Here is a 14,255-nt window from a genome sequence, read left to right on the forward strand (position 1 = left end):
AAATAAGAACTCAAATTTGTCATTTTTTGTTAGAAAGACGTTAAAAATAAGAAAAAAATACTGTTTCCTACACCGGATTTGGTCTATCGTCACATACCCCCGATACACTAAGGCTTTGATCTGTACCGTGGGCGATTGGCTAAGAAAATCTCGTCATCATCGTTACAATAAATGATGTATTTTCATTTGTTCCGTAATGTACCAAACGAACATATGGACATACACTTTAAAAATATTCTGCCAAACGTTGAAACTTAATAAATTCCGCAAGATAATTACATTTTTTTTTAAAACAGCTTCGTAAATTACTCGCCTATGGAGACAAGTGACAGCATAGGATTAATGAAATATATTAAATGTAATATTCGATTTCATTGCAAGAAGGTCGGTCTCCATGTCTCATGCATATTCATAAAGACAAGATTTTGTCAGACAACTTTACCACGGTAAATATATGAAGTGTTATTTTGTTAGGATATGAAGTGTTATTTTGTTAGGATATGCATAAATATGCATCAATATAAAGTATGCAAATTGGGGACGCGATGGTAACACGCTCGCACATAAATTGGTGTCCTTATCAACTGTATTGTTGGTTTTAGACTATACACACACGTGATACAGATTATTACGAGCATGAACATCCTGAGATATAGTCATGAACTTTAGCTTCTTAATCAAACTAATGCAATCTGGAATCATTCTAAGAATCATTTTTACATAACAAACATGGTTCATAACTGATAGCACATATAACTGGTACGATTGGTTGTTTTTGAAGCACGTTTCGTACAATAGCTTCGTATCTGTTTCGAAAGTAAGAGCTTTACATGGCGGTTTTGTCACAAGTAAAACTTTTGATTTGATCCATGACATTCACTTAATATTGTGTCACTTGTTCGTTTGTAAGATGGAACCACAGGCATGGGATTTTAAAACTAAATTCTCAATAAAAACATTTGTAAAATTACGATTAAAAAAATATTGATTTTTTTCATCAATACACACGTCTTTATATTTTTGGAATCGTATTTATTTATTTGGGAATTCAACGATTTTTTGTATGATGAGATAAAAGAAACTTGCCAATGGATGAAACCATTATCATAATGAATACAAAAAGATACATTTAGCACAATATATTTTATTCGTTTTAGTAGAAGAGTCTAGTAAAACAGCCATATATAAAACTATTTCTTTATGACATAATATCTATCTTAGCTTTGTATGCACAGCTAATGAAATGTAAAATGAGCATGAAATGAAACACTTTTCTCACAAAACACGTAATATATACAATTGTAAATATACGACATAGATCAACAATATTCAAAATAATAAACTGTAATGTAAAATATACATACTATCTAACTAGACGATTCAAAAATCGGGAGCGAAAGCTGAAAAGTTCCATGTAACATTACATTTAGGTAGTCTTGACTATAATGACTGTAGTGCCATTTCGTGTATGCTCACTGATAGCTATTCATAAACATGACTTAATCTCTCATAACAAAATAACCACAAGATAATTATAATGGCTGCCAGAACTAACTGCAATCTTTTAAAACTATCTGTACACTGGTGATTAATTTGCATTCATAAAAAGAGGTTTGCACCTGCTTATAAATCGGTTTTGTTATATTCTTCCAGTGTATATCATAGCATTACATAACATTTGTGGTATTTAAATGGGTATTTGGATTGAAAATAAAATGTATACTAATTGTATAACCAGAGTGTAAACAATATTTACACGAAAATGTTCAATTTTAAAACCCAGCGGTCTTAGACTCGAAGGAATCCTTATTAGCGAAGAAGAGCATAGGAAAAATTCAGTAGGAACCGTTTCGCCTTCATCCGTACAATTGCTCTATTCAGTGTCTATTTCTGTCCATACAACAGTAGATGGTAGAAGTCAGCAGGGCGCTGGCCGCAGCACCTACTGCCGTCCAAAATGACCACCCGAAACGGCCGCTAGACATTAGCTCCATCTGGAAGTCGATGCCCCATTCATTCTTCGCATTGATCCCGAAAACCACGATGGCTACCGCTATAGACACAGCTGAAAGGAAACGAAATGCATTTATTTGTGATTTCTTAGTTTTTATCAAAATGATCTTGTAAAGATAACGTGTGCTTTTAGCTGGCTGGAAATCCTCTCTGAGTTTGCCTCTGACCACTATAGGACCAAACTTTATTTTATTTTAGCGTGCTTAATCAGAATTTCTGGAACTTTTAGTAGGCGTATACGATGTTAACAGTACTCTGAACAGACACAACGTTTTGTACGGTTTTCTTATTTATCTACAGAAAATGACTCGGGGCAGAAAAAAATAATTATGGGGCCCCAGAAAAATGCAAGAAGCCTTTTTTAACATGTTTTGCTATTCAAATGACAAGTTGCACATTCTACGGCATGAACCAAAGAATGGCTATTCCAGTAACACTCTTCGCGGGATATAGGTTGTATTAGATGTCTAAGGTAGTGCATTAATTAATTAAGTGTTTCCTTAACGAAGATATACAGTAAACAATCAATTTAAGCATTGTAAACGTCGATGATTGACATGTAGTTCTTACTGGCCCCGCTACCCAAGTAGTAAAAATCATACATGCACATAAAATGAGAGCTGTATAGCTTCAATTAAAAGGTGTTGGGACGAAGTAATTATTTAGTACAATGTTGCTAAGAGTAACGTTCAATAACTATAGTGCAAACGGTGAATAACGCTTCAATTTTTCAGCACTCTACATAAACCACTGTTAAGCTCTGCCTGCTGGTTACCGTTGCGATATGGAAGTTTGCCTTTTTTTTAACTTGCAGTTACATTCCAACATTTACCTAGACTCACGTTTGGTCATAACAGACTTTTCGTTTCTTTTTTTCTCATGTAACATCTGGTTGATATTATGTGTAATATCCAACATATACAATCCTGTTGATATGTACCTAGCTCCGACGACACATAATGTAATCTTACAGACGCAGACGACTTAAATTTAATCACTCTGTATGGACGGATATGGAGTTAAATACAGAGACATCGAAGTAACGGTTTTAGAAACCGTGGTGCAATTATGATAAAATGATAACTACAGGAACAACTAATACAGCATGAATACAACCTGATGACCCACGCATGTATTTATATAATCCACGTACATGTATGCGCAAATAGACGAATTGTGCTTCATATTTTCATTTACATTTTAAGACTGACAACCGTTAGGATTTGTCATAATCTTGTCCTCTTCGTCCACGAAGTCATTCGACGCAGCTCTCTGACTATATTCAGCAAAAGAAATGTGCTTTTTGCGTTGTAAGCTAAATAGTTGTTTTTTGTCTTTTGTCGATTTTATACAGGCCATATTATAAGACTTGTGTATTCTAGTAATGAAGATATTGAACTTCAGGTTACTTCAATACAAATGTGTTTGATTTCTTGTTTACTATATCGTAGGTACCCACCAATCTAATATTTGTTTTCTTATTGCCGATTCGAACAGGTCGTAAATTATATGTACTTTTGCTTTGAGCTTCCGATATCAAGACTGTCAATTATACCTCAGACAAGTTTTGGTTACTTAAACCCTCAGACAAACTACAACATATTCCCAGTATTACATTATTACAGTAATTAAGAAGCTGATGCAACTAAATTACCTTGAGACAAACTGCACAGGTGCACAATTTGATAGTCCTTGTATTGGTTAAGAAACAAGTGCACAAAAAATATGATGGAATTACTTTAAGATGCTTACAATTCTAGGAAGGAAAAACGCATTAGGAACAAAAGAGGTAACTGTAAAATAAATGCGTCTGAGCTGTTGATTGGTTTCAAAAAAACTTTCATCACGTGCAAGGAACATTTGTGCAACACAAATGTATATGTACAATAGACACAATGTGAATGAAAATAATTATTTGTTTTCAAAGATAGTAAATTCATGGCACTGACAAATGCACATTTCAAATCCTCTCTAGTGCAAACCTCGATAAGAAAACCCATAGTAAAAACCCTTATACTTGCTGTTAGATAAAACGCTGCCTTGAATTTTGGCAGCGTACTAAGCAGGTTTGGTTTACTTTACTTTCAGTGTACATATCTTTCCTCATTTATTTTATTACACTATCATAAAACGACAAATAATGCCAATACTGAACTATACATAGTCAGATGACATTTGGAAAAGAAAAGCATTTGCATACTTATCCAGAATCGTTCAATAGCAATTACAAAAATTTCGTTATGACTCCTTAGATAACTCACATGCGATGATGAGGAATCCACAGATTGGATGGTGAGGGTTACAGCTGTGGCACGTACAACAGAGGGAAAGGGTGGCGACCAGGAGAGCAATAAGTCCAAGGGCCAGTGCCACTGACATCAAGCCCTGCGTCGCTTTGAACCATGCTGAAAATCGAAATATTTTAGGTTTGTTATAATATATAAATTTATAGCTGAATCACGCTTTACACAGGGATATGGTAGCCACCAGGAGAACGAGGAGCCCTAGGGTAAGGGCCACTGACAACAAGCCCTGCGTCGTCTCTTATCATGCTGAAATGATATGCAAACGAATGGGTATGGCGATGGCGATGGTTATGCAAGAAGCAATGTCAACACAAGGAGAAATATTAAACATATATGGACTATTGCACGGGCATACAACTCATGTTGATTTGTGTTGAAAAAAGGAAAATTAAACAGCACAAATCTGGTATCAGATATATCCAAGAAGTATATCTGCATGCAGAATAATTTGAGAACTTAAACAATCTACAATGTGGAGATGGTCAATGTTTATTTGTTTGCTATTTATTAAATAAAAACGAAGACAGTGGTTTAACGGAAAATACTACCTTGTTATGATATTTACTTTTATATTGATAGGGTAAATCTTGCTTAAACCCGAAAATTAGTTTTGAATAAAACCAGAAGTATCATGAAACGGCGGATGTATGTTCATATGATTGTAAATAAATTTAAAGTAACACTACAAGCAACGTGACGAGCTGTGCAGATTTGGCAAAATCACTGTCCATCTAGTTCACTTCCCCAAAGCAAGACTTAAGGTACCAATGTAAGCTGGCAAATGAGACTAATATGAACAGAAGGTCTACTGCCAGTTCTATTTTCGATATAACGGAAATAACAAAAATACATAGGAATTTAATTAAGCACATTTAAATACAAGTGCAAATAAATCAATGACATGTTTGTTTGTTTTTAGTTTATTATCTTCTGCATCATGTTGTCTCTTCCTAATGTGACAGGAGTCGGCATAAGTTAAATAGCTTTGGAACGGATCAAGTTTTGATAGTAAAAGTGATATGATCGTTAAAAATTAAACAATAGTACATCAGTCACATATTATGCATATATTAAGTAGTAAACAATTGGCAGAAATATATTTATAGAAACTTCTATGTAGTACTTATAGCACGGAGTATAAATGTTATGTCAACACGATGGTAAACACTTCGATAATAAAAAGCGTGCATTGATTGGTTTCGTCAAAAGCCAAGGTTTAAACGCTGAGTTATTCTAGATCAAATAATATTACTTTAGGATTATTTGTAAAATGATATCGTTTAAAGTGACACTCTTATTAAAAATCAATGCATACACATGTATAAAAACATCTTTTTTTACTGATATATCTTAAACTACTTACTAAGTAAAGCATTTATGGAAAATATTAATTACTGATAACAAGATTGTAACCGTTTATTTGATAGTAGAAAGCGCACAACTATCAAATGACTGGTGAATGCTTAAAGATTTACTGTTGTCTACTATAGTCTCATAAGATATAAATACCGTGTTTTATGCTAATTTCTTTCAAATAAATAAATAATAAAATAATAATTTTGGTTATCTTATTTGGGAATAAGAGTGCATCTTTAAACTTCTAGAGAGCGTTGTAAGTGTTGCAATTATAATTCCAAGTCTGCCATTTTATACATCGTTTTGTTTTGTTATATGCATAGGTTCTTCCTCGTTTTGTTTTGTTATATGCATAGGTTGTTCCGTATAGAGTTCAAAGCAACGTGCGAAAGTCGGAAACCAACGCAGAAACGTTTTATTCATCGGTATATAAAATAGCACATTATTTTTACAAAGTCGGCTACAAACTAATATTACAGTCAAATCGAATTATAAGATCCAAAGCGGTAACACGGTGTTTATTCCCGTTTAAGATGTTTTCTGTGAAATCTGCTCAAGCTCTCTTTAGTCAGTGCGTATGGTCTCTTCTTTCTGTTCTAAGCACTAAAATGTTTTTTTTTTTTTTTTTTTTTTTTTTTTTTTTTTTTTTTTTTTTTGCAATAACAAAACTCACAAGGCTTGAAAACTAATCGTTTAGCTTAAAATAATCATCAATGTTAAGTGATTTATCTTAAAGAAGCGCCTTTAAGCATGATCCTTTCTCGTAAATAGTCAACAAGTGTCTCTTGTTACTCCCTTAGGATCTGACAATGTTATCAGATTTATATTGTCAAAAACGGATGATATGAATTGTTAAATAAGGTCTTTTTAAGGTATATTCATGTTTTGCAAGATACTGTTAAACAGTGATTAAGTAGAAACAACAACTAATAAATAAACTTTTTCTTCAGTATGAAAAAATGGTGTTTCTTTGAAAACATACAAAAAACAAAACCTAGATTGTCAGTGATTTTGTATACAATATCGGAAAGGAATATGTATAAAACTTGTTCCTCAAACCACCCTTCACACATTCCCGCAATTTTGAGGAGGGATGTACGGTCAAATTTGAACCCCTCTAAATGTCAACTCCTGGATCCGCCCATCAATTTTTATGTTCATTTGTATATCCAAGTACACGGAAAGGCACCGCCACAATTCACTAACCTATGCGCACTGTAAAACTGCAAGGAAATAGTGAGGCCAAGGACAAATATCAAGAAATAACTGTGTCAGACATATTGCAGATGGTTCTAATTCTGCATCCGAGCATCATATGTATGCTGGCAAAAGTGCAACAAGGTAACTTTATTATGCAAATCGAACTGTATCGCCTGTACTCTATCGCATGATAATCCGATATTTATTTTTCAATAAAACTGTTCATGTAACCAAACAAACTGTGGTGCCAGATTGTGCGCGTTTTTGTTTATCGTTCATTTTTAAGCAAAAATAAATAAAAGAAGCGTTAAAGATATTACAAAAAAAAGCACTCTCCTCAAGGTAAATAAATACTATATTTTCATATAAACAAACCTCTTACTTATCTTATAATCCAAATGTTTATAGATTTGATGTTTTGATAAGGATTGTATCTTGAAGCTTCTCTACTTTCACTTTACCTTAATTAAAATAAATCCATTCCAATTGTTTACACAATTCTGCGACTATCCGCCTTAACCTGGGATTAAAGAAGACTGACTGCACTTGGGGGGGGGGGGGGGGTATTATTGACAGAAAACAAAAAAAGAGCGATGATTTTTCCAAAGAAGCTCATTTTGACGCTATAGACATGTAATCAAACTGTGTATCTTTAAATTACTTTCATGTTTGAAAGTCGATGTAGATTCAAAACATCTTTCATAATACTGAGTATATGTTTGTTTTATCATAATATGAGCTTTTATCTCACATTGTAGGATAATTTCTAGCGATGCCAAACTGGCTTTAACGACAAATTTGGATAACATTATAGGTTCTTATCGTTTTCAGTACAAAACCAACACTTTCAAAATGAAGAACAACTGTCAAAGTTAAAAAAAAAATAGAAAACGACACCAAAATATTACATTATGTTTGACTGAAACGGTTAATTGTAAGAGATGGTAGATACTAAAAGTAACGCCCAATCCGCTACACCACCTGGCATCGGTTTGAGCGGTATTCTTTGTTAAGAGAATCACAACATTAACTTATAAACATAACATAATTAAAAACGTACAACATCCAAAGTAATGCTCTACCTGGAAACTCTCTGCTAATCCTCTCATCTTTAAAAATCCAAGTACACATGTCCTCCTCACAATTCGCTAACAAACCTTTGTGCACCGGTTTCATGATATAATCACCATCATCCACTACCCAATATGGCGTCACAAAACTGATAAACATGGTCGCCACGGTAATAACAAGACATATAAATCCAAGGTTTTCCAAAAGTGACATTACGTCACGAGTTGTTCGTCACTGCAAATGTCATGAGACATAACACCGATTTATCCTAAATCCAATGCAGTTCTCAGAACGATTTTTTGTTATATTATCATAAAAAAATAATGAAAAAATGTACCAAATCACTTTTCTTGTACATTTTGAAAGGATACCAGACTCAACAATGTGTACTTTAATATTAGCACATTACCCTTATATATTTACAATCTAGTCAACACTCCTATAACTCTCCCAGGAGAATATAACTGTTAGCAAAGAAGATTTTTAGACAATAAACAATTAAATCCATGGGTTTGAAATGTAATAGAAACATCAGGATATTGTTTCAACTTCCATGTCCCTTGCCGAAGGGAAATGAGTAATATCTATCGAAAAGCGAACCTGGCATTTGCAACACATGATGATCGAATAGTTCAAACCTTGCACAATTATTGTTGCCATGAGAGAAAGCATACAGTTTAAATAGGAGAACACTCCAGAGGTAGTTTTTATCATTTTGCAAATCTGCGAGAAATTCTTGCGAATCTACCTGTTCTAGAATGTAGGGTGAACGAACATTATTCTAGAGAAAGAGGGCCAAAACAAACTTGTTGTTTGATTGTTGAACTGCTAGTCGTGTTTTAAGCTGTCATATGTCAGGAAGCTTGTTGTTAAGTTTTAAGCAAACATTATGACACATATTAAAAATATTGTCCAAAAAACTATGCAAGGGAGTATAAGATAAAACATATACAAACATAAAATACGTCAGCTTATTTCAGACGAACATGCATTGCTAGAAAAAGTTTGACAACATTGAAAACAATTAAAAGTTTAGTATAAAAAATATGTGATCTTTTTAATCATTGAATATTAAAGCGAAGTGATTCCTGCAAATAGGAAACTGCTTAAGCCGGTAACGTGGGACATTTCTTATTTTCTTCTGTTAATACCATTACTAGCATTGATCAAACCGACACTGCTGTCTTGAGTTATACTAATCGGAACACCTCGGACGTCTCCGCCATACAACGAGCCTGGTCTGTATTGCGGTGCATTCATAAAAGTAGTTCGTAAAGTTTCATAACAATATTTATTAGTCGTAGTATTTAAATGTGTAATTGTTATCACATTGGTTCCCAATAAAGTGTATTTTTGCACAAATCATTAAGAATTCTAAGAGTATAATCCTTAGCTGCTAAATTAAAATAACAATGCAATATTTTGCAGCGTAGTTAAATGTAAAGAGTTCTGAAGTGCTCAGACTGGAAAATATAATTCTTGTTGTGTATGTTTGTGCATCCGAAAGGTTTTTCTCCCAGAAATATTATCTAAGTAGTCTAAAACACTACCTGACTCAACACAGTGTTTGCCTGGCCTTACAAAACAGTTTAAGGCACTGTTAATGATTTTCGCAGCTGGTGCTGATTGAGGGTTCAAGGTCTACTTTACAAATTTCATGGTATGGCTGCATTGTACAAATCGTATCTCTCATACATCTCCAATAGCCGTACAGTTTGTGTCGGTTATCTCAGCATGTTTTACTATGTTGTATGTATCAGATTGCAGTTTTCTTTGGTCTGATGAACCTAGATTCACTACAAATTTAGTGTCTGCTATTTACTCGTAAATTGACTCAATTTCATACCCTATTTAATTCTCAATTTAACCAAAGTAATTATGTTTGAATAAATGAAAACACAACGGACTTACCAAATACAATACAATACATTTGTTCGACAAATCAATCGTTCGAACGTACGCCATGTTCTATAGTGGATGACGTTGAGTGGTAAAAATCGGCTGTAACTGGTGCATATGCGCGTTTATACAATTAATATACAAACACGTTCTGCCAAAAATGCGTAATTATGAGATTGTGAGATATTTTAACACGTATGATATAAACAGTGTAGATCCTTATTACAAAAAAGGTACCATTCCTTAAAGAGTCGAGACCTGAAATCAATGTTACAGAACCTGTTGAACGTAATATTTAACCATATCGTGAGCACATACACTCAAATTACCTGGAAGCACATTTCCAATCCTTCCGTCATTGTAAATCACTGTACATGTGTCTTTTTCACATGTGGCAAGAAGGCCGATATGGACATGACCTTTTGTCAGGTCACCGTCAGAAACCACCCAGTACGGGGTCACAAAGCTGATAAATATCGCTGCATCAGTTATAACCAGTAATATAAACGCTACATTTTCTAAATATGACTTCATATTTCGTATTGCACGCTGTTCACGTAATGCTTCACGTTTCTGACACTAGTTGTTAAGCTTGTTAGTCAAAAAGCTTATGAATATCGCTGTGTAAGTTAAAACGAGTTATATGCATCGTGCATTGCCCACACATGATGTCAAATTTCATACTCCGCAGGAGGTACTCGATGAACAATTTTTCTTATGACAGTTTCTTACATCTTGTTATATTGAAGATTTTCCGTTTTGTTTATTTAATAGATTCTAGGACGTATTTTTAAGTACTTACTAAACAAATCCCACAATTGTATAAGAATTGTTAAAACTATAATTTTGTCTAATTTTGAAGTTCACCAAATTGTTGGATATATATATATCCAATATTTACTATATACCAATTAGATTATTAAAAAAAACATTTTCAAGTTTGTATACACTCGATCCTTTTCGAATACATATAACACCACCTTCAATTATTTAATAAAATAAACATCCGTCAAAACAAATATAATTCATAATATGATAGTTTTATAATTGTTCTATAATTGTTCTTCTCACATTTCTCCGATTTACCTTCTGTCGTATGATTTTTTCCACACCTTTGAATTGATTCCTTGTTTTAACGCTTAAATATAGCGATACAGTAAAACCAATAACGTGCAGTAAAACAAGAACATCTGCTTGTAAGTCCGATACCAATTCCATTGCTTCAGGCTTACATAGAAACCTTCCTGAGAAGCAAGTGACGTCTCGAGTGCCGGTAATTGTAGGCTTTCTTAAATCTATACATATTTTATTAAGCGTGCAAAGTGTTTTAAATACATATTGAAATTCCGATTCCAATAAACACAGCAACGACTTGTTAGTTATAACTGTACCCTAGTTCTTTTCCTTTGCATGAAACTTTGATTTTTAAAAGTGAAAGCTTGATTTTCAACCTATTCAATTAAAGTCTTAACATTTCTTTTTTTTTAAAAATGTAATATGAAATGAGACAATGTGTAACTTTGAATAAAATTTGAATACAAAACAACTTTGCTACCTCTTAAAACGATGCAAAACCCTAAGTAATTTGTGCTACTTTTCTGTCTAAGAAATTATACTGGTCTGGAGACGGTTTCGTTGCTATGGAGAACTACAACGAAACGACCAGGATTCATTGCAACATAATCAAAACAACATCGCCTTAATTCTTGTAACTAGAAAGTAAAATGGGGACAAAAGGCCTTCTGTGTATCGCTTTCATCCGCCCCTCAATTTCTCCACTATTCCCTTATTCTTGCATACTGAAAATTTAATTTTTAGTGCAATATTGACGGCGTAGATGTAGTTGTTAGATATTCCAATAAATTGCGCCAAATTCATGACACACCGTAGTTTGGAGCGAACGTCAAATAGTTCCCGATTGACGTTCGCCATTTTGAGGATAAAATTCAATTTAGCATTATATTTTTGTGTTCATGTATACTGTTATGACTTTTCTTAACCGTTTATATTTACTTTAGTATCATTCTCCATTCAAATATTATTCTGTAAGTTGTCTTACCCGGGGTGGGTAACAACTCGGAAACGCATATCCGTTAGTAAGAAATGGAAATGTGTAACAACTATTGGCACAGATGCAAGGGAGAATAACAGTAGACGTTCTGATTGTGTGAACTGCCTCAGTTATTTTTCCCAAGAAAACACTGACTTCTTATTATAACCATACGTTTATATAACACGCTTGCAGCCAAATTAATGTCATTGAATACCATAAACATATATTAACTATAGAACTGAGCTGTTGTTTTGGTAATGTTTATAATACAACAATATAAATGTGGAAAGCGTTCGATTCCTAATTATTCGGGTCTACGTATTTGTCTTTCTTTTCAACGCAGTCTTAGTAATAATAATAATAATAATAATAATAATAATAATAATAATAATAATAATAATAGTAAGGGTTATAAAGGTTGGGTATTTGTGAATTGATTACCCCATAAGTGATAATGCTCTGACGAGATGAGGTTAAATATAAGTACACTCCCTTTCCCGACAGCAAGCCATTGGAACTCCTCTTTCCATCAAAAGTTGCTTAATGACAATGATAATCTTATGTTATGCACTCCTTAGTATTTTAGTGTCGCTTGTGTTAAAATATGTTGATGTGTTTGCCGTTAAACTAATTGTATTGCTGCAGAGTTTCATTTAATATTTTCTTCTGTTATGCATTTCATATTCAGGATTTTTTTAATTCAGAAAATGCAATTCTTCACATTAAAAACAGAGCATAACTTAATTTGACATATACCAACAAAATACAATGACACAAATTACTGCGCTTGTCATCCAGTAATTTGGCTCGGATTCTACCCTTAGTCGAAGCCACTAAGGATTACAGTCAGTTATGTGGAGAAATATGTTCATAGAGTAATTTGGTTGCGAATATACCCTTGGTGGAAGTGACTGAGGCAAATTGTCTGTTATGAGGACAAATACATTTAAATGCTGCTTAAAATGTAAGGGGATTTCTATCTTGAGGCAGTGACAATGATATCGCATCAAGTGGAAAGATAATGTTTATTTTACATGGCAGTTATAAACCAGTAACATTGATTCTGTCGAGTATTTATAACGTAAAACTTATGACTGTACTATTTTAAGACCAACTTTGAATATGTATTTAAACGTAAAGATGTAGTTCTCTTAATTTAGGACCGAATATTCATTAGCTAATCTGAATGTCGAACCTTGTCTTAAGAAAATCCCACTGTAGCTGACCTGCAAACCCTTGATTAACGCGTATTCCATTTCTGAGTAGGTCTCACTGTTACAATAGTATAGTCTTTTCCAGTAAAATGGACTCAACGATATATTGTTCAGTCGTATTACCATTCGATGGGCTACAAGCATATCTTGGAGGTCAAATGATTGCAGTGACATGGCTGGCAGAGGAAGAGGTATCTTTAATTTTTATATAGTATATATCAGCCAAGATAACAGATGTTTCCCAACATGTGATAGTTAAAACCTCATACGATAGAAAACCTGTAGTAAACAAGGGTTTCTTTAAACTCATTTTTGCTATTCTCTTGAACACTTAAAGCCAATTTAACGTATCGTATGCCTGAATTACATTTTGAATTAAACCCCACTCAAACACGATTATTTATTGTGAATAAAATGCATAAAGCTGAAATTAGGATCAAATGGAATTACCTGGAAATTTGCGACTTATCCTTACATCATCTAAAATGCATGTACACTTTTCATTTTCACAATAAGCTAATAGTCCAATGTGCATGGCATTGTCATATGATACTAGCTCAAGCCAATGAGGAGTCACAAAACTGATGAATACTGCGGTAACTGTTATTTTATTTAGATTATTGTAGATTTTAAATCCCGAATCCTGAATTTGATTAAACAAACATGAATTTCAATGCGCAAATGCGAAAGTATTTTTACAACATTATCCCTGTCATGTATCCGATGATTCCATTAAAATATAATATGGAATAGCGATCCTTCAGAGGCAGAAAGTACTAAACAGTATAGACTTGAATTGAATGATATTGTTAATATAACAAGGTCTGGCTTTTGAGAAACTGTGTGTGTGATATATCACGTGTATTGACACTAAGAGAAATTATATACAAGTTAGCATTTATCTCAAGTGAAAATGTCAAATTGCGTGCACTAAAGGCAAAAAAATAAAAATAAAACTACTAGATAAGAAGCAACATGACCTATCAAATTATGTAATTCTTCCACTGTTACTTGTTTTACAAAGTGCTATCTTGGTTTGGAGTCGTTGACATTATTGCACTTGTCAATACTGACAAGGATCACTCATGTCACTTTGAGACAGATCACAGTCGTCATTTTTTAGTATATTATATGCCTCCCTAT

At 33.4% G+C, this 14,255-nt stretch overlaps 1 protein-coding gene across 1 annotated transcript; it reads right to left on the reverse strand.

Moving 5' to 3' along the window:
* Positions 1-1,134: 1,134 nt before the first annotated feature.
* On the reverse strand, positions 1,135-8,582 carry LOC128205823 (transmembrane protein 47-like). The gene is made up of 3 exons (XM_052907823.1): positions 7,958-8,582; positions 4,275-4,418; positions 1,135-2,065 (listed from the first exon to the last, which is right to left on the reverse strand). The coding sequence occupies exons 1-3, from the start codon at positions 8,157-8,159 to the stop codon at positions 1,878-1,880; spliced, it is 534 nt and encodes a 177-aa protein (XP_052763783.1). The 5' UTR covers positions 8,160-8,582; the 3' UTR covers positions 1,135-1,877.
* Positions 8,583-14,255: the final 5,673 nt, after the last annotated feature.

Source organism: Mya arenaria, chromosome 10, assembly GCF_026914265.1.
Source record: "Mya arenaria isolate MELC-2E11 chromosome 10, ASM2691426v1".
NCBI lineage: Eukaryota > Metazoa > Mollusca > Bivalvia > Myida > Myidae > Mya > Mya arenaria.

Bases quoted from the DNA above. Each gene is read 5' to 3' on its own strand.
- LOC128205823 (XM_052907823.1), bottom strand. From the start codon at position 8,159: ATGTCACTTTTGGAAAACCTTGGATTTATATGTCTTGTTATTACCGTG. The intron at 4,419-7,957 runs GTAGAGCATTAC...TTCGATTTTCAG, and splicing joins GATTAGCAGAGAGTTTCCAG to CATGGTTCAAAGCGACGCAG. The intron at 2,066-4,274 runs GTGAGTTATCTA...GTTTCCTTTCAG, and splicing joins TGGATTCCTCATCATCGCAT to CTGTGTCTATAGCGGTAGCC.